Source organism: Nerophis ophidion, linkage group LG21, assembly GCF_033978795.1.
Source record: "Nerophis ophidion isolate RoL-2023_Sa linkage group LG21, RoL_Noph_v1.0, whole genome shotgun sequence".
Taxonomy (NCBI): Eukaryota; Metazoa; Chordata; class Actinopteri; order Syngnathiformes; family Syngnathidae; genus Nerophis; species Nerophis ophidion.
This window is the reverse complement of record NC_084631.1, coordinates 46924322-46949321: the sequence shown is the minus strand read 5'-3', so window position 1 is coordinate 46949321 and position 25000 is coordinate 46924322. Positions and strand designations below refer to the sequence as shown.

Here is a 25000-nt window from a genome sequence, read left to right as displayed (position 1 = left end):
CCTCAGACATTCCAGAGGTCTGTGCAGTGGGACAGAGCAGATTTGGCAGCAGAGGATGCATGACTCAGCTGATTCCAGCCAAGCAGTGTGCGCACTATGTGCACACGCAGCGCTCACAAAGGGAAACACCCCCATTGTGTGGACTTGCAAGGCCGTCTGCAAATGTGGACAGCAAACCGCTGCGGGTTTAAAAACGGTCCTTCCCTGAAATATCAACCTGGCTTGTTTTGGCATGATTATGTTGCTGGAGGTGAATTTTTGCAAGGCTTGAAAGTGGTTTGGGACACGCTGCAATAATGGCAGTCAATCCGTTACGGGAGCTGCATGCATGTGCTTTCTTTCAGGAGGTTCAAAGAAGCGCTGCTTGATTACAAAGAAATGATTGCAGCAAATTTTGCATGGAAGCAGAGGAGATCATTTAAAGCATGTGACAATCCCTGCAAAATGTCTCTCTTACTTTTTCAACATTATACCCTATTTTTCAGACTATAACGCGCACTTAAAATCCTTTAATTTTCTCAAAAATCCACAGTGCGCCTTACAACCCGGTACGGAATAATTCTGGTTGTGCTTACCGACGTCAAAGCAATTTTATTTGGTACATGGTGACCAGTAGATGGCAGTCACACATAGGAGATAGGTGTAGACTGCAATACGACGCTAGGTAAACAACACCGAAACTCTAAATGTTCCATTGAAAATGAAGAACATTACACACGGTACTCAAAAAATCTGTCAAGATGTTTTCAGTACGACTTTGAAGCCGCACCGCTTGATGGATTGTCAACGCATTACGGCTACTGGACTCTCACTATTATGTTAGATCCACTATGGACTGGACTCTCACTATTATGTTAGATCCACTATGGACTGGACTCTCACTATTATGTTAGATCCACTATGGACTGGACTCTCACACTATTATGTTAGATCCACTATGGACTGGACTCTCACTATTATGTTAGATCCACTATGGACTGGACTCTCACACTATTATGTTAGATCCACTATGGACTGGACTCTCACTATTATGTTAGATCCACTATGGACTGGACTCTCACACTATTATGTTAGATCCACTATGGACTGGACTCTCACTATTATGTTAGATCCACTATGGACTGGACTCTCACACTATTATGTTAGATCCACTATGGACTGGACTCTCACTATTATGTTAGATCCACTATGGACTGGACTCTCACTATGATGTTAGATCCACTATGGACTGGACTCTCACTATTATGTTAGATCCACTATGGACTGGACTCTCACTATTATGTTAGATCCACGATGGACTGGACTCTCACTATTATGTTAGATCCACGATGGACTGGACTCTCACTATTATGTTAGATCCACTATGGACTGGACTCTCACTATTATGTTAGATCCACTATGGACTGGACTCTCACTATTATGTTAGATCCACGATGGACTGGACTCTCACTATTATGTTAGATCCACGATGGACTGGACTCTCTCACTATTATGTTAGATCCACTATGGACTGGACTCTCACACTATTATGTTAGATCCACTATGGACTGGACTCTCACTATTATGTTAGATCCACTATGGACTGGACTCTCACTATTATGTTGGATCCACTATGGACTGGACTCTCACACTATTATGTTAGATCCACTATGGACTGGACTCTCACACTATTATGTTAGATCCACTATGGACTGGACTCTCACTATTATGTTGGATCCACTATGGACTGGACTCTCACTATTATGTTAGATCCACTATGGACTGGACTCTCACACTATTATGTTAGATCCACTATGGACTGGACTCTCACTATTATGTTAGATCCACTATGGACTGGACTCTCTCACTATTATGTTAGATCCACTATGGACTGGACTCACACTATTATGTTAGATCCACTATGGACTGGACTCTCACACTATTATGTTAGATCCACTATGGACTGGACTCTCACTATTATGTTAGATCCACTATGGACTGGACTCTCTCACTATTATGTTAGATCCACTATGGACTGGACTCTCACTATTATGTTAGATCCACGATGGACTGGAGAGTGCAGTCCATCGTGGATCTAGCATAATAGTGAGAGTCCAGTCCATAGTGGGGCCAGCAGGAGACCATCAGCTAACAGGTGATCAACCCCGTAGTTTGTGTCCCTTGCCCAATCATTAGGATTAGCCTAGCTATAGCTGGTGCAGTTCTACTCAGCCATCATGGAGTCCATCCTCACCTCCTCCATCACCGTGTGGTTCCCCGGCGCCACAGTCCAGGATAAGCATGGACTGTAGCGCATGGTACGTGCTGCTGAGAAGGTGATTGGCTGCAAACTTCCATCCCTCCAGGACCTGTTCTCCTCCAGGACCAGGAGGCGTGTGGGTGGGATCCCAGCTGACTCTTCTCACCCTGGCCATCAGACACATGAACAATACCAAGATCTGTTAGCTCAATTACAGCTCTTCTTCTTCTATTCTGTCTTATATGTCTTCTATGTTGCACGATTGCACCAAGAAGAATTTCTAGTTTGTGAACCCGTTCTCAAACAATGGCAATAAAAACTATTCTGACTCTGATTCTATAAAAGGACTGAACATCCTAAGGGACTACGCAAGGTAGCGCTGTCCTCTACCCTGAGCCAAGTTTGGAGCTGACCGCATACGTCTAAAACTGAACTGGCTGCCAAGTAAACCAAAACAGAATGCTGGACGACAGCAAAGACTTACAGCGTGTGGAGCAGCAGATGGCGTCCACAAAGTGCATCCGGCATGACAATCAACAACAAAATAGGAGCGCAAGACAAGAAGTAAAACACTACACAGGAAAACGGCAAAACAGTCCAAATGCGTCAGGGTGTGATGTGACAGGTGGTGACAGTACACCTACTTTGAGACAAGAGCTATAGTCATGCATGCTTGCAAAAGGTGCAAATAAGTCAGGGTGTGATGTGACAGGTGGTGACAGTACACCTACTTTGAGACAAGAGCTATAGTCATGCATGCTTGCAAAAGGTGCAAATAAGTCAGGGTGTGATGTGACAGGTGGTGACAGTACACCTACTTTGAGACAAGAGCTATAGTGATGCATGCTTGCAAAAGGTGCAAATAAGTCAGGGTGTGATGTGACAGGTGGTGACTGTACACCTACTTTGAGACAAGAGCTCTAGTCATGCATGCTTGCAAAAGGTGCAAATGCGTCAGGGTGTGATGTGACAGGTGGTGACAGTACACCTACTTTGAGACAAGAGCTCTAGTCATGCATGCTTGCAAAAGGTGCAAATAAGTCAGGGTGTGATGTGACAGGTGGTGACAGTACACCTACTTTGAGACAAGAGCTCTAGTCATGCATGCTTGCAAAAGGTGCAAATAAGTCAGGGTGTGATGTGACAGGTGGTGACAGTACACCTACTTTGAGACAAGAGCTATAGTCATGCATGCTTGCAAAAGGTGCAAATAAGTCAGGGTGTGATGTGACAGGTGGTGACAGTACACCTACTTTGAGACAAGAGCTATAGTCATGCATGCTTGCAAAAGGTGCAAATAAGTCAGGGTGTGATGTGACAGGTGGTGACAGTACACCTACTTTGAGACAAGAGCTATAGTCATGCATGCTTGAAAAAGGTGCAAATGCGTCAGGGTGTGATGTGACAGGTGGTGACAGTACACCTACTTTGAGACAAGAGCTATAGTCATGCATGCTTGCAAAAAGTGCAAATAAGTCAGGGTGTGATGTGACAGGTGGTGACAGTACACCTACTTTGAGACAAGAGCTATAGTCATGCATGCTTGCAAAAGGTGCAAATAAGTCAGGGTGTGATGTGACAGGTGGTGACAGTACACCTACTTTGAGACAAGAGCTATAGTCATGCATGCTTGCAAAAGGTGCAAATAAGTCAGGGTGTGATGTGACAGGTGGTGACAGTACACCTACTTTGAGACAAGAGCTATAGTCATGCATGCTTGCAAAAGGTGCAAATGCGTCAGGGTGTGATGTGACAGGTGGTGACAGTACACCTACTTTGAGACAAGAGCTATAGTCATGCATGCCTGCTTATGCTTTAAAGTCATATCCAAAAAATGCGAGAACAACTTTTTATTGTCAATATCGACGATTTTGTCATTGAAAAAAATGTGCCTTGGCCAAGAAAATGTTGAAAAACACTGACTTGTGGAAAATATTCTGTATAGACTAACGGCTTCTTCTCCTCCCCAGACCTCTGTTCCGCGGCAACTCAGATGTTGATCAGCTGGGTAAAATCTTTGAGTGAGTATCTGCACATCCGTGCCACGTACCGCCAGAGGGTGGACTCCTCATGTCTTACCACCGTCCCCACAGTGTGGTCGGGGTCCCGTCGGCAGAGGACTGGCCCCAGGAGGTGGCCCTACCACAGAGTGCCTTCTCCCCGCGACCCGCCAAGCCCATAGAAGACCTGGTGCCCGACATCGACCAGCAAGGGCGGGGCCTCCTCTTGGTGCGTACTGGAGCCAGCTTTTCAACTTCACTTGAGTCTCAACTGAAAATAGGCTGGGAAAATCAAAGTGTTCATTCCTATCAAAGCATCGTTATTACAAACACCGTTTGCATACGAGTTGGGAAATGGTGTTAGATGTAAATATAAACAGAATACAATGATTTGCAAATCATTTTCAAGCCATATTCAGTTACCGTTACAGTCCAGTATTCAGTTGAATATGGCTTGAAAATGATTTGCAAATCATTGTATTCTGTTTATATTTACATCTAACACCATTTCCCAACTCGTATGCAAACGGGGTTTGTAGTTACTATGGTCATCTAATTAGTTACTATGGTCATCTAATTAGTTACTATGGTTATCTAATGAGTTACTATGGTCATCTAATTAGTTACTATGGTCATCTAATTAGTTACTATGGTCATCTAATTAGTTACTATGGTCATCTAATTAGTTACTATGCTTATCTAATTAGTTACTATGGTCATCTAATTAGTTACTATGGTCATCTAATTAGTTACTATGGTCATCTAATTAGTTACTATGCTCATCTAATTAGTTACTATGGTCATCTAATTAGTTACTATGGTCATCTAATTAGTTACTATGGTCATCTAATTAGTTACTATGGTCATCTAATTAGTTACATCTAATTAGTAGGTGGGATGATTTTGTACCCTTTGCGTTCATATTTCACTGTTTGTTGCGTTTCAGTTGATTGTAAAATATGTCTATGGAGAGCAGGTGTGATGTTCGTTTTTTGTCAATATTCAGTTTTATCCTTCATACAAATGTTTTTAATTCCATTACAGTTTTTAAGGCGGTCTGTCATAATGTTTTTAGCATTCAATCAGGCGTTATTGTGAGGTTTTGTATTAGTGTTCCTAAAAAGAGATATACCGGCCCCCAGTCACATTTTTTCCTCTAAATGTGGCCCCTGAGTCAAAATAATTGCCCAGGCCTGCTTTAAAAGAATAACAGACCAGTTAAAGGCCTACTGAAATGAGATGTTCTTATTTCATCGGGGATAGCAGCTCCATTCTATGTGTCATACTTCATCATTTCACCATATTGACATATTTTTGCTGAAAGGATTTAGTAGAGAACATCCACGATAAAGTTGGCAACTTTTGGTGGCTAATAAAAAAGCCTTGCCTGTACCGGAAGTAGCAGACGATGTGCGCGTGATGTCACGGGTTGTGGAGCTCCTCACATCTGAACATTGTTTATAATCATAGCCTCCAGCAGCAATAGCGATTCGGACCGAGAAAGCGACAATTTCCCCATTAATTTGAGCGAGGATGAAAGATTTGTGGATGAGGAAAGTTAGAGTGAAGCACAAAAAAAAGAAAAACAAAAGGTGACTGTTCCGGGCGGCGGCAGTGGGACTGTTTCGGATGCAATTAGACACATTTACTAGGATAATTCTGGAAGATCCCTTATCTGCTTATTGTTTTAATAGTGTTTTAGTGAAATTGTAAAGTCATACCTGAAAGTCGGATGGCTGCGGTGAACGCCAGTGTCTCTGAGAGAAGCCAAGGAGCCAAGATCAAAGCTGCCTTTTTGAGCTGCAGGAGGAGGTCGCATAATCGACTGTAGTCTCCGGTTAGAGCCGACTTAATATCACAATTTTCCCATCCAAAAACTTGCCGGTTGACGTAGAGAAACAGGTTGGCTTGACCGCTCTGTGTTAAAGCTTCACAACAAGCAAAGAAACACCGGCTGTGTTTTGGTTGCAAAAGGCAGCTGCAATCCCCCACTTTCCACCAACATCATTCTTCTTTGACGTCTCCATTATTCATTGAAGAAATTGCAAAAGATTCGGCAACACAGATGTCCAAAATACTGTGTAATTATGCGATTAAAGCAGACGACTTTTAGCCGTGAGTGGTGCTGGGATAAAATGTCTGCTCCGACCAATAACGTCACAAGCACGCGTCAACGGGACGTTTTCAACACGACACTTGGTGGGAAATTTAAACTTGCAATTTAGTCAACTAAAGCGGCCGTATTGGCATGTGTTGCAATGTTAATATTTCATCATTGATATATAAACTATCAGACTGCGTGGTGGCTAGTAGTGAGTTTCAGTAGGACTTTAGTGTTGCTTTCAGTAGGACTTTAGTGTTGCTTTCAGTAGGCCTTTAGTGTTGCTTTCAGTAGGCCTTTAGTGTTGCTTTCAGTAGGCCTTTAGTGTTGCTTTCAGTAGGCCTTTAGTGTTGCTTTCAGTAGGCCTTTAGTGTTGCTTTCAGTAGGCCTTTAGTGTTGCTTTCAGTAGGCCTTTAGTGTTGCTTTCAGTAGGCCTTTAGTGTTGCTTTCAGTAGGCCTTTAGTGTTACACAGACATCACTTCTTGGCAGAAAATGTGCGGGGGAAAGTTTTCTGTTGACATTTTCACTATTTGTTACACTTTATTAGGCATTTCTTGGCATGTTCCTTACTGCTTTTTAAAGAAGTGTTCAATGTGACTTTAGATTTATGTTTACATTGATTGTTTATTTATCTGAGAGGGACAAACAGACTGGACTGTAACGGTACCAGAAGGGACAAACAGACAGGAGTGTAACGGTACCAGAAGGGACAAACAGACAGGAGTGTAACGGTACCAGAAGGGACCAACAGACAGGAGTGTAACGGTACCAGAAGGGACCAACAGACAGGAGTGTAACGGTACCAGAAGGGACAAACAGACAGGAGTGTAACGGTACCAGAAGGGACAAACAGACAGGAGTGTAACGGTACCAGAAGGGACCAACAGACAGGAGTGTAACGGTACCAGAAGGGACCAACAGACAGGAGTGTAACGGTACCAGAAGGGACAAACAGACAGGAGTGTAACGGTACCAGAAGGGACAAACAGACAGGAGTGTAACGGTACCAGAAGGGACAAACAGACAGGAGTGTAACGGTACCAGAAGTAGCCACAGGGCTGCTTTACATCCCCCTGTCCCAGGACCAATGTTTGTGTTGTCCACGCTTGTGTTGACATTTCCTTTCCCTTTCTGCCTTGACCACTAGTTTACTCAGAAGAAGGAAGAACAATCTTTACATTTGATATATTTTATCCTGCTCATTTCATAGCTCATCAAGAATATCCATATCAAGCCATATAAAACACTTATATCATGAGTAGAGTGACCAATATTTTATTACCGCTACCAAAATATATTTCGATACTCTTTCTAAATAAAGGATACCACAAAATATTTCATTATTGGTTTTAATTTAAATCTCAGGGTACATTAAACATATGTTTTTTTATTGCAATTTAGTCCTTAAATAAAATAGTGCACATACTAGACAACTTGTCTTTTAGTAGTTTAGTTTAGTTTAGTTTATTAGGATCCCCATGAGTCTACACCGCAGTGGAGACTCTGCCTCCTGGGGTCCAGGCAAACAAAAAACATCACACAATCACAAAACAAAAAGATTACAATGCAATACAACATTATCAAATAATAAAATGTCGTAATACCACAATAGCAACAACAATGAACAAAAAAAACAACAACTTTGAGTTTACATAATAATGTTCATACCAAAGATAAAAAGAGCATTATATATATATATATATATATATATATATATATATATATATATATTTTTTTTTTTTTTTTTTTTTTTTTTTCAAAAATAAAACAAAGAACCAATGGCCTATAATATACACATTAGAGCAGTGGTTCTCAACCTTTTTTCAGTGATGTACCCCCTGTCAACATTTATTTAATTCAAGTACCCCCTAATCACAGCAAAGCATTTTTGCTTGAAAAAAAGAGATAAAGAAGTAAAATACAGCACTATGTCATCACTTTCTGATTTATTAAATTGTATGACAGTGCAAAATATTGCTCATTTGTAGTGGTCTTTCTTCAACTATTTGGAAAAGAAGATATAGAAATAGCTAAAAACTTGTTGAAAAATAAACAAGTGATTCAATTGTAAATGCAGATTTCTCCACATAGAAGTAATCATCAACTTAAAGAGCCCTCTTTGGGGATTGTAATAGAGATCCATCTGGATTCATCAACATACTTCTAAACATTTCTTCACAAAAAAAAAGAAATCTTTAACATCAATATTTATGGAACATGTCCACAAAAATCTAGCTGTCAACACTGAATATTGCATTGTTGTATTTCTTTTCACACTTTATCAACTTACATTCATATTTTGTTGAAGTATTATTCAATAAATATATTTATAAAGGATTTTTGAATTGTTGCTATTTTTCAACTGATTGATTGATTGATTGATTGATTGATACTTTTATTAGTAGGTTGCACAGTACAGTACATATTCCCTACAATTGACCACTAAATGGTAACACCCCAATAAGTTTTTCAACTTGTTTAAGTCGGGGTCCACGTTAATCAATTCATGGTACAAATATATACTATCAGCATAATGCAGTCATCACACAGGTTAATCATCATAGTATATACATTGAATGATGTACATTATTGATGGTACAAATATATACTATCAGCATAATGCAGTCATCACACAGGTTAATCATCATAGTATATACATTGAATGATGTACATTATTGATGGTACAAATATATACTATCAGCATAATGCAGTCATCACACAGGTTAATCATCATAGTATATACATTGAATGATGTACATTATTGATGGTACAAATATATACTATCAACATAATGCAGTCATCACACAGGTTAATCATCATAGTATATACATTGAATGATGTACATTATTGATGGTACAAATATATACTATCAGCATAATGCAGTCATCACACAGGTTAATCATCATAGTATATACATTGAATGATGTACATTATTGATGGTACAAATATATACTATCAGCATAATACAGTCATCACACAGGTTAATCATCATAGTATATACATTGAATGATGTACATTATTGATGGTACAAATATATACTATCAGCATAATGCAGTCATCACACAGGTTAATCATCATAGTATATACATTGAATGATGTACATTATTGATGGTACAAATATATACTATCAACATAATGCAGTCATCACACAGGTTAATCATCATAGTATATACATTGAATGATGTACATTATTGATGGTACAAATATATACTATCAGCATAATGCAGTCATCACACAGGTTAATCATCATAGTATATACATTGAATGATGTACATTATTGATGGTACAAATATATACTATCAGCATAATACAGTCATCACACAGGTTAATCATCATAGTATATACATTGAATGATGTACATTATTGATGGTACAAATATATACTATCAGCATAATGCAGTCATCACACAGGTTAATCATCATAGTATATACATTGAATGATGTACATTATTGATGGTACAAATATATACTATCAACATAATGCAGTCATCACACAGGTTAATCATCATAGTATATACATTGAATGATGTACATTATTGATGGTACAAATATATACTATCAGCATAATGCAGTCATCACACAGGTTAATCATCATAGTATATACATTGAATGATGTACATTATTGATGGTACAAATATATACTATCAGCATAATACAGTCATCACACAGGTTAATCATCATAGTATATACATTGAATGATGTACATTATTGATGGTACAAATATATACTATCAGCATAATGCAGTCATCACACAGGTTAATCATCATAGTATATACATTGAATGATGTACATTATTGATGGTACAAATATATACTATCAGCATAATACAGTCATCACACAGGTTAATCATCATAGTATATACATTGAATGATGTACATTATTGATGGTACAAATATATACTATCAGCATAATGCAGTCATCACACAGGTTAATCATCATAGTATATACATTGAATGATGTACATTATTTACAATGCGGGGGTGGGATGAGGAGCTTTGGTTGATATCAGTACTTCAGTCATCAACAAAAAAAAATACATTTATAAAGGAATTTTGAATTGTTGCTATTTTTAGAATATTTTTTTTGATCTCACATATCAATCAATCAATCCCCAGGGGTACGCGTACCCCCATTTGAGAACCACTGCATTAGTGTACCAAAGACTAACACTAAGTTTCATCCATTTTCTACTGCTTGTCCCATAATGAATCAAATAGTCAATAATCAATAAAAGCGGTCATGGCGTTCGATACAATCTAGAATGATCTCTTTCCACAATACTTCTCCTATTAGTCTTGTCTTAAAAGCCAGTCTGCTGCTGAGTAGTACTATCTATGTAGTATGATAGTAGTAAGTAAACAATCAGACGTATTCACTAACATATTTTGTCATTTATACACCTATTATTTTCTACACGTTACGAGGGACAAACTGTAAAAATGAATTATTAATCTACTTGTTCATGTACTGTTAATATCTGATTACTTTCTCCTTTAACATGTTCTATCTACACTTCTGTTCAAATGTAATAATCACTTATTCTTCTCTTCTTTGATACTTGACATTAGTTTGGGATGATACCACACATTTAGGTATCGATCCGATGATACCAAATAGTTACAGGATCATACATTGGTCATATTCAAAGTCCTCGTGTGTCCAGGGACATGTTTCCTGACTTTATAAGCATAATACACATTTTAAAAATACAAAAAAAGATGTTTTGATGCTAAAAAAATATTGATGTGATCATAGTAGTATTTACTTGATACGCGCCTGCACTTGGTATCATTACAGTGGATGTCAGGTGTAGATCCACCCATGGCGTTTGTTTACATTGTGACGCTGGTGAGCTATTGTGTAGTGAAGCATGTTTAGCTGTCCCTCGTGCTGCATGTTTCCACCCCATGCTTCACAGTAGGTATGGTGTTCTTGGGATGCAACGCAGTATTCTTCTTCCTCCAAACACGAGGAGTTGAGTTTATACCAAAATGGATACATGGATGATACAGCAGAGGATTGGGAGAATGTCATGTGGTCAGATGAAACCAAAATAGAACTTTTTGCTATAAACTCAACTGGTGGTGTTTGGAGGAAGAAGAATACTGAGTTGCATCCCAAGAACACCATACCTACTGTGAAGCATGGGGGTGGAAACATCATGCTTTGGGGCTGTTTTTCTGCTAAGGGGACAGGACGATTGATCCGTGTTAAGGAAAGAATGAATGGGGCCACGTATCCTGAGATTTGGAGCCAAAATCTCCTTCCATCAGTGAGAGCTTTGAATGCTTGACCAAATACTTATTTTCCACCATCATTTACACATAAATTCTTTAAAATTCCTACAATGTGAATTCCTGGATTTTTGTTCACATTCTGTCTGTCACAGTTGAAGTGTACCTATGATGAAAATGACAGACCTCTGTCATCATTTGAAGTGGGAGAACTTGCACCATCGCTGGCTGACTAAATACTTTGTGTTTGATGAGCATTCCTCAACTTTATCAGTATTTATTGCCACCTTTCCCAACTTTTTTGTCATGTGTTGCTGGCATCAAATTCTAAAGTTAATGTTTCCTTGCTAAAAAAAAAATGTTTATGAGTTTGAACATGAAGTATGTTGTCTTTGTAGCATATTCAACTGAATATGGCTTGAAAAGGATTTGCAAATCATTGTATTCTGTTTATATTTACATCTAACACCATTTCCCAACTCATATGGAAACGGGGTTTGTACTAAAAGTTTCAATCAATCACTTGCACCATTCAACACATCTGACAAGGAATATTATGTTTCCCTTTCCCCCAAACAGCAATTCCTGGCCTTCAACCCCTCCAGGAGGACTTCTGCCTTGGCCGCACTCAGCCACGCTTACTTCCAGAGCGTGGACAGCCAGAGTCGCAGTGTGTACGCCGCACAGACCATCCCCGCCAACAAAGCTGCTATTGAGGAGAGGACTGCCTGAGAGTCCTCCTTGGCCCCCCCATTTAAAAACAAAAAAACGCACTTTGATCTTAATCATGCCAAACTGTTAAAAAAAAAAACCAGCTCTCTCCATTTTTGCTGCGAGCACATCAAAAAAGAAAGAAAGACTGCTAAGGTGGGTGGAATGGAAGTAAAAACACACAAAATGATGCAAGCTTCCCCCCCGTCTTTGTTTTTTGGGACTAAACATGAAAGAGGGGATGGCGGGTATACTTGGTCAACGAGAGAGGCAGCGCTAGGAATGAGTAACACCCCCCCCCCCCCCCGAGGGAATGCACGGGAAAAGTCTCCTCCTTCCATGCAGTGATGGATGGAACATTGCTGCTGGATGGACTACACGGTCAATGCAAAGAGCGGCACTAGTCAGTGAGCAGACTGGAACCTTGGAGTGGTGTGCACTGATGCTCCTGACCACACAGGAAAAAGAAATGACCCGCCATTCTCTCACTGCCCCCCACAGGTCACGCTCAGCAACTGCAGACCAGTAGTGGGATTCTAATGGGGTTTTGTTTTTTTTGCAACTTTGGTTTTAGCAGAGCAGGACCATTTTCGCGCCAGTTATAAATCCTGAATCATTTCCTGAAAAAAGCACGGCTTGTTTAGCGCTGTTCACTACCGATATTCTGCCTTTTTAATTTTATCGACATGTCTTATGTGCATTTTTTTTTTTTTTTGCATGATGTTCTTTTACGCTGGAAGATTCCAGAACCTGTGTGAAAGGGGGGGGGGGGCGACTTCTGCTTACCTGCCGATTTGATACAAGTCCGACTCCCCAGGGGGTGGGTGACTATTCGATGCAGATTCAGTTGTGGATTCAACACGGTTGCATGGACGGCCTTGAAAAACATGCTTTTTTATTTGTGAAAAAATAGATTTGGGATGGGCCCTGCGATGAGGTGGCGACTTGTCCAGGGTGTACCCCGCCTTCCGCCCGATTGTAGCTGAGATAGGCGCCAGCGCCCCCGAAAGGGAATAAGCGGTAGAAAATGGATGGATGGATGGATAGATTTGGGATGGAGATGGATGTGAATGGAGGATTTTGTGCAGCCCTACTGTGTCAGCAAGTGAGGATGCAAGAGTAGAAGACTCTAGGTGTATCTTAGTGATGCTCCAAGGAACCTCGTATGGCGACTTTGGGCTTTTTGCGGCTGTTTGATGAATTTACTAGTGGCTATATCCTTTTTTTTTTTAATGCACAAAAAAAATCTTACTTTTTTTCTCTATTTTACAGGCAATTTTATTTTTTTCTACACCAGCAAGTAAGAATAGAGATGTATTTTTCTATGTTTTTTTTTTCCTCCACAAGAACAGTAACCTACTTTAACACTGGTTGACTTTTTCTTACCTGGTCGTGCTGCTCGCACACACACACACTTACAGTATACACACACTTTCTCAGGTTTTCCGCAGGGATGTCGGAACCTTTCGCTGCAGTTTGCACGTCCTCCGGCTACGAACTGACCACACCACAACTCCTCCAGGTTCCTCCTTTTTTTTCAAGCTGTTCAATGATCCCGCCATTGATCCTGTTCTACTGTTTTGGTTCCTTTGTTACTGTAGTCATTACTGTCTGAACACACCTGCCTGCATCATTGGTTTTGCCAGCAAAGTGCATGCAGAGATGGGAAATGACTCAAATGGGGTGTGGGTGAAAATGCAATGAGTAATTTAGGTATAGACGTTTACACTTTTAGCTTTTAGTTCTTTTTTAAACTCGATAAACAATCACTGTATATTTTTGTATAGCCAGTAACAGTATCACCTTTTTTTCCAATGTTTGTACAACTGAAGTCCACGGTTAAGCTCTTTCAAGGTTTCTCTTTGAAACTAACCGAGCTTGGTCCTTCCCGTAACTCAGATCCCACACAAACACCTTCCTTTGTCGCCTTTTTTTGAAGCACAGCAGATTGGGACAAGGAGAAAAACAAATAAACAATCATGGTATTATAATTGTATGAATGCAAAAGTTGGTGTCTTATTATTATGTAACACCAGTTGAATAAAAAGCCGCTTTTTTTTTTTTATTAAGTGTTGGATTTTTTTTTTTTATCCGCGCATTTTAGTAAAATAAAGGCAGCAAGAGTATGGGGATATTAATTTTTTACACTGAATTTGTGTAACATTATTTTTGTTAGAATTTTGTAAACTCATTTTTTTAATTATTATTTTTTTTTACATTTAATCCATCCATTTTCCTCCACTTATCCAAGGTCAAGTCGCGGGCGCAGCAGCCTAAGCAGAGAAGCCCACACTTCAATCAATCAATCAATGTTTATTTATATAGCCCTAAATCACCAGTGTCTCAAAGGGCTGCACAAGCCACAACCACATCCTCGGTTCAGATCCACCATAAGGACAAGGAAAAACTCACAACCCAGTGGGATGTCAATATGAATGACTATGAGAAACCTTGGAGAGAACCGCAGATGTAATGGATGTCAGGTGGGTCTAACATAATCTTGTGAAAGTCCAGTCCATAGTGGGTCTAACATAATAGTGTGAGTCCAGTCCATAGTGGATCTAACATAATAGTGAGAGAGTCCAGTCCATAGTGGATCTAACATAATAGTGTGAGAGTCCAGTCCATAGTGGATCTAACATAATAGTGAGAGTCCAGTCCATAGTGGATCTAACATAATAGTGAGAGTCCAGTCCATAGTGGATCTAACATAATAGTGAGAGTCCAGTCCATAGTGGATCTAACATAATAGTGAGAGTCCAGTCCATAGTGGATCTAACATAATAGTGAGAGTCCAGTCCATAGTGGATCTAACATAATAGTGAGAGTCCAGTCCATAGTGGATCTAACATAATAGTGTGAGAGTCCAGTCCATAGTGGATCTAACATAATAGTGTGAGAGTCCAGTCCATAGTGGATCTAACATAATAGTGTGAGAGTCCAGTCCATAGTGGATCTAACATAATAGTGTGAGAGTCCAGTCCATAGTGGATCTAACATAATAGTGAGAGTCCAGTCCATAGTGGATCCAACATAATAGTGTGAGAGTCCAGTCCATAGTGGATCTAACATAATAGTGAGAGTCCAGTCCATAGTGGATCTAACATAATAGTGTGAGAGTCCAGTCCATAGTGGATCTAACATAATAGTGAGAGTCCAGTCCATAGTGGATCTAACATAATAGTGTGAGAGTCCAGTCCATAGTGGATCTAACATAATAGTGTGAGAGTCCAGTCCATAGTGGATCTAACATAATAGTGTGAGAGTCCAGTCCATAGTGGATCTAACATAATAGTGTGAGAGTCCAGTCCATAGTGGATCTAACATAATAGTGAGAGTCCAGTCCATAGTGGATCTAACATAATAGTGAGAGTCCAGTCCATAGTGGATCTAACATAATAGTGAGAGAGTCCAGTCCATAGTGGATCTAACATAATAGTGTGAGAGTCCAGTCCATAGTGGATCTAACATAATAGTGAGAGTCCAGTCCATAGTGGATCTAACATAATAGTGAGAGTCCAGTCCATAGTGGATCTAACATAATAGTGAGAGTCCAGTCCATAGTGGATCTAACATAATAGTGAGAGTCCAGTCCATAGTGGATCTTACATAATAGTGTGAGAGTCCAGTCCATAGTGGATCTAACATAATAGTGAGAGTCCAGTCCATAGTGGATCTAACATAATAGTGAGAGTCCAGTCCATAGTGGATCTAACATAATAGTGAGAGTCCAGTCCATAGTGGATCCAACATAATAGTGAGAGTCCAGTCCATAGTGGATCTAACATAATATTGTGAAAGTCCAGTCCATAGTGGATCTAACATAATAGTGAGAGTCCAGTCCATAGTGGATCTAACATAATATTGTGAGAGTCCAGTCCATAGTGGATCTAACATAATAGTGAGAGTCCAGTCCATAGTGGATCTAACATAATAGTGAGTGAGAGGGGGGCAGAGCAGAAAAGAAACAGCAGATCAATTGGTCTGAAAGGGGGTCTATTAAAAGTATATATATAGTTTTTGGGGTTGTACTTTCCTCCGCCGTGTGGCGGGTCTCTCCCTTGGAGGTAGGGTGAGAAGCTCTGCCATCCGGGAGGGACAAAGTAAAGCTGCTACTCATCCACATGGAGCTCTGCTGATGTCCCTGGTAAGAGCCGACTTATTACCACAATTGTCTCACCAAAAACTGCCGGTTGACATGTGGTCGGGATCCATGTTCGCTTGACCGCTCTGATCCATAGTAAAGCTTCCACATGGAGAGGAGCCAGATGAGGTGGTTTGGGCATCTGGTCAGGATGCCACCCAAACGTCTCCCTAGGGAGGTGTTTAGGGCACGTACAACCGGTAAGAGGCCACGGGGAAGACCCAGGACACGTTGGGAAGACTGGCCTGGGAGGAGCTGGACCAAGTGGCTGGGGAGAGGGAAGTCTGGACTTCCCTGCTTAGGCTGCTGCCCCCACAACCCGACCTTGGATAAGCGGAAAAAGATGGATGGATGGATGAATGGATGAATGGGTTGTACTTGTATAGCGCTTTTCTACCTTCAAGGTACTCAAAGCGCTTTGACACTACTTCCACATTCACACACTGATGGAGGGAGCTGCCATGCAAGGCACTAACCAGCACCCATCAGGAGCAAGGGTGAAGTGTCTTGCTCAGGACACAACGGATGTGACGAGGTTGGTACTAGGTGGGATTTGAACCAGGGACGCTCGGGTTGCGCACGATCACTCTACCACTGCGCCACGCCGTCCCTATTTTAAGATGTGGCTTGTCTCAAAAAGGTTTAAAAACACTGCTGTTACATTTCAATTAATTCTATAGTGATAAAAAATCAGCACTTTTGAATTGTAACCAGGAAGCTTTTTTAAATCAACGTGGCTGCAATATAAATTCGACCTGAGGGGGGCGGCGGTGTACCAAGCAGGGCCTCGGGCTGCTGTGTTTGCAGACTCCGAAGAAGACGTGAGGACGAAACAAGACTCCATGTTAAATAGCAGGAAAACACACTAATGACTCTTTTCACTCCCTTCTCGTCCCATTAATGAGACCAAAATGGGCAAGAGAGACAATCGAGTGGTGAGTTGTTTTCAACATTACACTGAATACATGCGACATGTTAGTTGCGCTGAACAACACAACCCCGCCGACGGCTAGCGGGTGCTAATGCTAATGCTAATGCTAATGCTAATGCTAAGCCCGCTCGTCATCGCCACGAATTAAAACAAATAGCAGCAATTATTACCCAAACCCAAACATTAACTCTTATTCCTCATTTTGTAGAGTGTTAGTAAGTATGTTATGGCGACGTTGCTGAAGAAGAAGATGATGCTTTATCCCGTCTCTTAGCATCCATTATGTTTAATGTGTCAAATATTAAACATCATATTTGTATACAACCCAACGTTATGTGACATTGTTGCGTGTAAATGTGTGGCTGACATTGTTTAATGTGTCAAATATTAAACATCATATTTGTATACAACCCAACGTTATGTGACATTGTTGCGTGTAAATGTGTGGCTGACATTGTTTAATGTGTCAAATATTAAACATCATATTTGTATACAACCCAATGTTATGTGACATTGTTGCGTGTAAATGTGTGGCTGACATTGTTTAATGTGTCAAATATTAGACATCATATTTGTATACAACCCAATGTTATGTGACATTGTTGCGTGTAAATGTGTGGCTGACATTGTTTAATGTGTCAAATATTAAACATCATTTTTGTATACAACCCAACGTTATGTGACATTGTTGCGTGTAAATGTGTGGCTGACATTGTTTAATGTGTCAAATATTAAACATCATATTTGTATACAACCCAACGTTATGTGACATTGTTGCGTGTAAATGTGTGGCTGACATTGTTTAATGTGTCAAATATTAAACATCATATTTGTATACAACCCAACGTTATGTGACATTGTTGCGTGTAAATGTGTGGCTGACATTGTTTAATGTGTCAAATATTAAACATCATATTTGTATACAACCCAACGTTATGTGACATTGTTGCGTGTAAATGTGTGGCTGACATTGTTTAATGTGTCAAATATTAAACATATTTGTATACAACCCAACGTTATGTGACATTGTTGCGTGTAAATGTGTGGCTGACATTGTTTAATGTGTCAAATATTAAACATCATATTTGTATACAACCCAACGTTATGTGACATTGTTGCGTGTAAATGTGTGGCTGACATTGTTTAATGTGTCAAATATTAGACATATTTGTATACAACCCAACGTTATGTGACATTGTTGCGTGTAAATGTGTGGCTGACATTGTTTAATGTGTCAAATATTAAACATCATATTTGTATACAACCCAACGTTATGTGACATTGTTGCGGGTAAATGTGTGGCTGACATTGTTTAATGTGTCAAATATTAAACATCATATTTGTATACAACCCAACGTTATGTGACATTGTTGCGTGTAAATGTGTGGCTGACATTGTTTAATGTGTCAAATATTAAACATCATATTTGTATACAACCCAACGTTATGTGACATTGTTGCGTGTAAATGTGTGGCTGACATTGTTTAATGTGTCAAATATTAAACATCAGATATAAGCTGTTTGGCAAAGTGGTGTTTATTAGTTTGTTTATTAATAAACATACAAAAAGTAAACTTGACTGATTGTCATTGAGGTTGTAGTACAGTGGGATCCCCAACCATCATTTATATTTATAGATTTTTTTTTTTTTTTTTTTTTTTCGGTCTTAAATTTCATTCTAGGTGGCATTAAAAAGGTCTTAAAAAATCTTAAATTTGACTTGCTGAAACCCGCAGATACTCTATAGTGGGAAGCCTGGCATTGCATGCTGTTAACTAGTGTGTTGTACTCTGTGTGTAACTTGACACTGCAACTCTGAGTGAGTCTTGCAGATGTGTTCTGTGTTTCTTCTTGATGAAGTTCATGTCAGAAAAGGCTGATTCACAAAGATAAGTTGAACCAAACAGGTTTGCAACCTTCATAGCTGCTGCACATACACCACTGTACTTTTCTGTGTCAACAAGGCACCAAAAGTTTGGTGCAGCCTGGTGGTCTTTAAAAGGAAAGAAGAGGAAGGAATTTAAAAGGTAAAAGGGTGTATGTGTTTAAAAATCCTAAAATCATTTTTAAGGTTCTATTTTTTCTCTAAAATTGTCTTTCTGAAAGATATAAGAAGCAAAGTAAAAAATAAATGAATTTATTTAAAGAAGTGAAGACCAAGTCTTTAAAATATTTTCTTGGATTTTCAAATTCTATTTGAGTTTTGTCTCTCTTAGAATTAAAAATGCCGAGCAAAGCGAGACCAGCTTTCTAGTAAATAAATACAATTTAAAAAATAGAGTCAACTCACTGGTAAGTGCTGCTATTTGAGCTATTTTTAGAACAGGCCAGCGGGCGACTCATCTGGTCCTTACGGGCGACCTGGTGCCCGCGGGCACCGCGTTGGTGACCCCTGCACTAGGTAAAGCGCTTTGAGTCACTAGAGAAAAATCGCTATATGAATATAATTCACTTCACAGACGTGGTCTATCTAGGCTTTTAATAAATATCGGGGCGTTCCTTCTCTTACCAATTGGAATGTTAAAAAACAACTTAAAGGCCTACTAAAATGAGATGTTCTTATTTAAACGGGGATAGCAGGTCCATTCTATGTGTCATACTTGATCTTTTCGCGATATTGCCATATTTTTGCTGAAAGGATTTAGTAGAGAACATCCACGATAAAGGGGGGGTGTCCTTTTTTTTCTATTTTTTTTATCTTCTTTGTCATGAAAAAGGGACGTTTTTGTCATGAAAAGGGGAGTTTTTTTGTGGTTGGTGCACTATTTGTAAGTGTATATTGTGTTTTTTATGTTGATTTAATATATATATATTTTTTTTAATAAAAAATTCTTCTGCGGCCCGGTACCAATGGTTGGGTGGTTGGGGACCACTGCATTAGAACATCAAGTACCTAATGTACTGTCTACTTGTTGAAATACCCTTTTTAGAGCTAACATCTACCCAATCCACCACTTTGCTGCTGCCAAAAATTGATTCCAGATATTTTGATACTGACACATCTCATCTCTGCATATTTTAATAGAATACCCTTATGAGCATTCCATATATCAAAATCAAGTGCCTACTGTACTGTTTACTTGTTGAAATATCCTTTTTAGTGCAAATATCTACCCAAACGACCACTTTGCTGCTGCCAAAAATGTGTTTTAAGTAATATTTTGATATTGACACATCTTATCTCTGCATATTTTACTAGAATATCCTTATGGACATTGCATATATCAAAATCAAGTACCTACTGTACTGTTAACTTGTTGCAATACCCTTCAAATAAAATTTTGCCAGCAGCAAAGTGGTCGTTTGGGTAGATATTTGCACTAAAAAGGATATTTCAACAAGTAAACAGTACAGTAGGCACTTGATTTTGATATATGTAATGCCCATCAGGTCTTCTAGTAAAATATGCAGAGATAAGATGAGTCAGTATCAAAATGTTACTTGAAATCAATTTTTAGCAAAGTGGCCACTTAGGTAGTTTTTAGCTTTGTAAAGGGTATTTCAACAAGTAATCAGTACAGTAGGTACTTGATTTATATATATGCAATGCCCATAAAGTTATTCTAGTAAAATATGCGATGTGTAAATATTATGTTGTATCATTTTTGTCAGGCAATATTACATTTAATGAAAATGTTACATAAATGAATACATCCAAACACTTTATAAATATTTATTATGTGTTGGAAGAAACAACAGTTACAATTGTATGTATCTTCCAAACAAGAAAGAGGTTTTATCACATCAACATGGGACTAAAAACCCTCCTTTTAAATCTCATCGATACAACAGAAAAGTCAAACTGTCATTTTTCGGACACGATAAAGACTTAATATCAAACATGTAGCGTTACAATAACCACGAAGATAAAGTGTTTGTCTCACACTAAGTCATCCACTGTGGATTATATACAAATAGTTAACACTGGGGTAGATCTTACTTTGGTTTTTGGTTTAGACCAGGGATCTTGGGCTCGAAATGGTTGGTGACCATTGATCTAGAGGTAGTTTAGCCGAGTCCGCTCTCAGTGCTGCTGCAGTGATCGCCAAGTGCCAAAGTGTGAAGAGCCAGCTGCGTCGACAACCGGGTGTAACATCTCGTTCAACTCTGACACTGAAACGTGGCAGCGTTGGATTTTACGAGAATCGGCAGGATTCAGTCGGTGCCAAAAAAGTACAGGATTCAGTACCCATCCCTAGTCAGTAGTCACAGGTGTGCTGGAGCCTATTCCAGCTGACTTCAGATGAGATGCAAGGTACATCCTGTCAATCACATAGTACATATATGGGCAATAAAGTCACTAATGGACATGTTTTTAGAGTGTGAGGGGACACATGCAAACTCCACACAGGGATGCTCCAACGGGATTTCAAACTTGAATCTCCAGACTGTAATGTTCAAACGCTAACCACAAGTCCACAGTTGGGCCCCTGGCGGAATGTTATCGTTCCCCATTCTGTCATAAAAGTAAACTTTGTATTTACATTGTTACAACTGTGTTCAGTGTCTGATGTTTTTTTTTGCATTCTAGGCTTACGTTAATCCTATTGCTGCTGCACGATCCAGGGGCCCGGTACAGAACTCTGGACCAACCATCCAGGATTATTTAGGCAGACCTCGGCCAACATGGTGGGTACACAAGAAACACTTGTATTCTTAAGTATGTGCTGCAACTAACTCCAGCAATTGTTTGGATTTAAAAATGTGTTTTGCCAGATGGAATAATTGACATTTAAATCATCTTTTTAACTGTTAAAATTGTTACCAAGTTACAGGCAAAACTGCTTAACAGCTCACATAAGTGTAAACATAATTGACCAATGTAAAAACCTGATTTAGATTAATAAGTTGTACATAGTTTATATTCTCACATTTAACGCTCCTTACTTTTATTTATTTTATACTTTATTTGTTGATTTCCACAGTTTGGTGACTATCTGCCTAGAAGTAAATATTTATTTGCTGTTTTATTTTAATTTCGTTTCGTAAACATTTAATTTGTTTAACGTTTGTACAAGTATCGAATGATTGTTATGCTAATATTCGTTAGCCTGTCAACGGGCTCGTCTATTATATGTTAGCATTAAGCTAGCGGCGTAAGAGCCAACCTTTCTCCTGTAAGGTTACATTGCTTTTTTCTAGTTTATTGTTGATTTAACATGATTTCTACATATATGTGCACTGAATGTGTATAAGATAATATACTTTCATTTGTGTGCCTAGTTGTAAAGTAACTTCATTGCGAAGTCTAGTCTATCAATAAACAACCTCAAGATGTTTTTCCATCTTTAACTCAAATCATTGTTTACGTACCTGCCAAACTATATTCCAACATAGGGTTACGGTTAGGGAAGAATATATGTAAATAAACTAGGGAGGGATGTATAAAGTGCAGTTTGTGTTACATTGTGGCAATAACATTAGCAGTAACAATTGAAAAATACAGCACAACAAGAACATATTTATTGATACTAATAACACAGATTTGTCTTTAAATAAAGATGTTTGGTTTTGAAATAAAGGCATACGGCAAAGTCAATTAGGCAAATTACATTATGACGTCATAATGACACTGCCTTGGAAAACACTGTTTTTGGATTAAGTTGTGGAAAATATCAGAATTATTGATCTCAATCTGCTAAACTGAGTGCAGCGTTTCCACGTGAATCTTGGAAGCTTGTTGTGACTTAGGAGACATACTTTTTACATATATTTTAGATATTTGCTTATTAGGTTAAACTTTACATTTTCATTTAGTAATATATGCTAACAGATGATTCTACAAAAAATGTGAATTACAATTGAGATTGCAATTTTCTGGAACTATTTTTCTTTGCGCACTGCAGTATTATGTTCAGTGCTGTTTAGTTTTAAAGAAATCATACAATTTTATTACTACTACTATAATTATGTTCTGCTTTAGATAAACTTCCAGTTGTCTTTCTGACAATTGCTGGTATATATTTTTTAAGGCCATCATGCTAACAACGGTGCAGGTCTTAAGTAAAATGAGAGTATTGTTTGAGATGCAGCTTGTCAAGTAAAATGAAATTAAACCAATGATATTTAGAAATTATATCACAGTGTTAACAGAAGTCACAACTTTTTTGCAGACCTACTGTAACAGGGGTGTCCAAACTACGGCCTGTTGTTCATGTGCGGCCTGCCCGTTTAAAACTTGGTCCGCAAGAAGTCCTGAGTTCTGTAAGGAGTTGCACCACGGTCAAATTAATTTTAAATACCTAATAGTCTGCATGTTTGCTGCTATTTTGTGGACTATGTGAGTATATGAAGTTGTTGACTATGAATGGAAATCAGCACAACATATACTTGTATGACACATTTTAAACAACCTTCCCAAGTCATGGCATAAAAAAAATTCAACCAACACAGAAAGTCAACATGCATGGTCACACATAACACAGCCTTTTGTGGAAAATTCAGTTAAAAAAGCTTTAAACACTATACAATGTAAAAATTTAATTAAATTCATTACAGTGTATGATGGGAAAATGTAAAACACTCTCTCCACACTTATCCATGTGTGGCGCATTTTAGCTGCTTGATATTTCAGATTGATTACAAAACTTTATGGAGGTTGTCACAGAAGTAAACAAGGTAGGAATCAAACTTTTACATACTCTTATTAACCAATATTAATTATATTTCCATTATGTTATCGTATCTTGTACACCAAAATCTACATATAGGCTACACATATACACGCACATTATATACGTATGTATAAGTATGTGACAGTGACGTGCAGTCAGGGTATCATGGAAAGAAAAAAAATGATTAAATTGTTACATGTATCCAGTGATTATACGTTATAAAGATATTTTACATTTAACTTCTCCAGATTTAGATTATTTTTATTCAAAATCGCTGAATTTTCACATTTGCTGTTCAAAAATTGAGCATAGACTTGCGTGAGTCACAGCCAGTTGAGCCTCCCGGTCACCATGGCAATGACTCTGCTAACTGCTGGCCGCTTTGCTGTGCAGTGAGACCTATTGCTATATGAATTATATTATACATTTCCATAGTTTAGTTAGCTGAGGTATATAATGTACAGTGTATTTTGTCAACAACTGTATGTGTGCTGGGCGATCATAAAACACCTGCGAAGATGCACTGTGTGAGGCTCGCAGTAATCCTGCCTCCTGGTGGTGGGGGGCGGTAGTGATCCTAGAGATCATTCTTGCAAATACTATCGGCTTCAGAAGAAGTGACAACAAACCACAGTTAGCAAGTCAACTTGCAGCGGCAGCGATCGTTTATTTTCTCCTCTTTTAACATGGATGAATCCATATCTAAAATAAAACAGTTTTCTAAACTGGACTGTCAATCAAAGCCGGAGGTAATAATTAAAGGAAGACCATGCTACGCCGGAGCTAAAAGGTTTGCTTCAGACAGTGATTTCCATCAAGACAGAGAGACAAAAAAAGATAAGGAATACTTCTATAAACAAGTTATCGATGCTTTTGCTCAGAAGGAGCGGAACATGGACTTCATTTATAAGTAAAGGTAAGACCATAATAACGTTTTTTTTATTAAATGTGCTTTTTTGTGTGCCACAGTTTGTATGTGTAAAGCAGGGGTGCCCATTACGTCGATCACGATCGACTGGTCGATCT

General features: G+C 38.8%; 2 protein-coding genes across 3 annotated transcripts in view; both read left to right on the top strand.

The window, feature by feature from the left end:
• Positions 1 to 14350, top strand: part of LOC133540233 (cyclin-dependent kinase 6-like) — a 48949-nt gene extending 34599 nt beyond the window's left edge. Inside the window, exons 3-5 of the mRNA XM_061882824.1 lie at positions 4210 to 4260; positions 4333 to 4468; positions 12154 to 14350. Of these exons, the coding sequence (XP_061738808.1) occupies positions 4210 to 4260; positions 4333 to 4468; positions 12154 to 12306 (340 nt within the window). The 3' untranslated portion in view covers positions 12307 to 14350. The remainder of the gene's footprint in view (positions 1 to 4209; positions 4261 to 4332; positions 4469 to 12153) is intronic.
• A 2854-nt stretch (positions 14351 to 17204) lies between these two features.
• The window catches only part of fam133b (family with sequence similarity 133 member B), a 30026-nt gene continuing 22230 nt past the window's right edge, over positions 17205 to 25000 (top strand). For both annotated transcript variants that reach the window (XM_061882823.1, XM_061882822.1), the window contains exons 1-2: positions 17205 to 17364; positions 21892 to 21989. In XM_061882823.1, the coding sequence (XP_061738807.1) occupies positions 17341 to 17364; positions 21892 to 21989 (122 nt within the window). In that variant the 5' untranslated portion in view covers positions 17205 to 17340. The remainder of the gene's footprint in view (positions 17365 to 21891; positions 21990 to 25000) is intronic.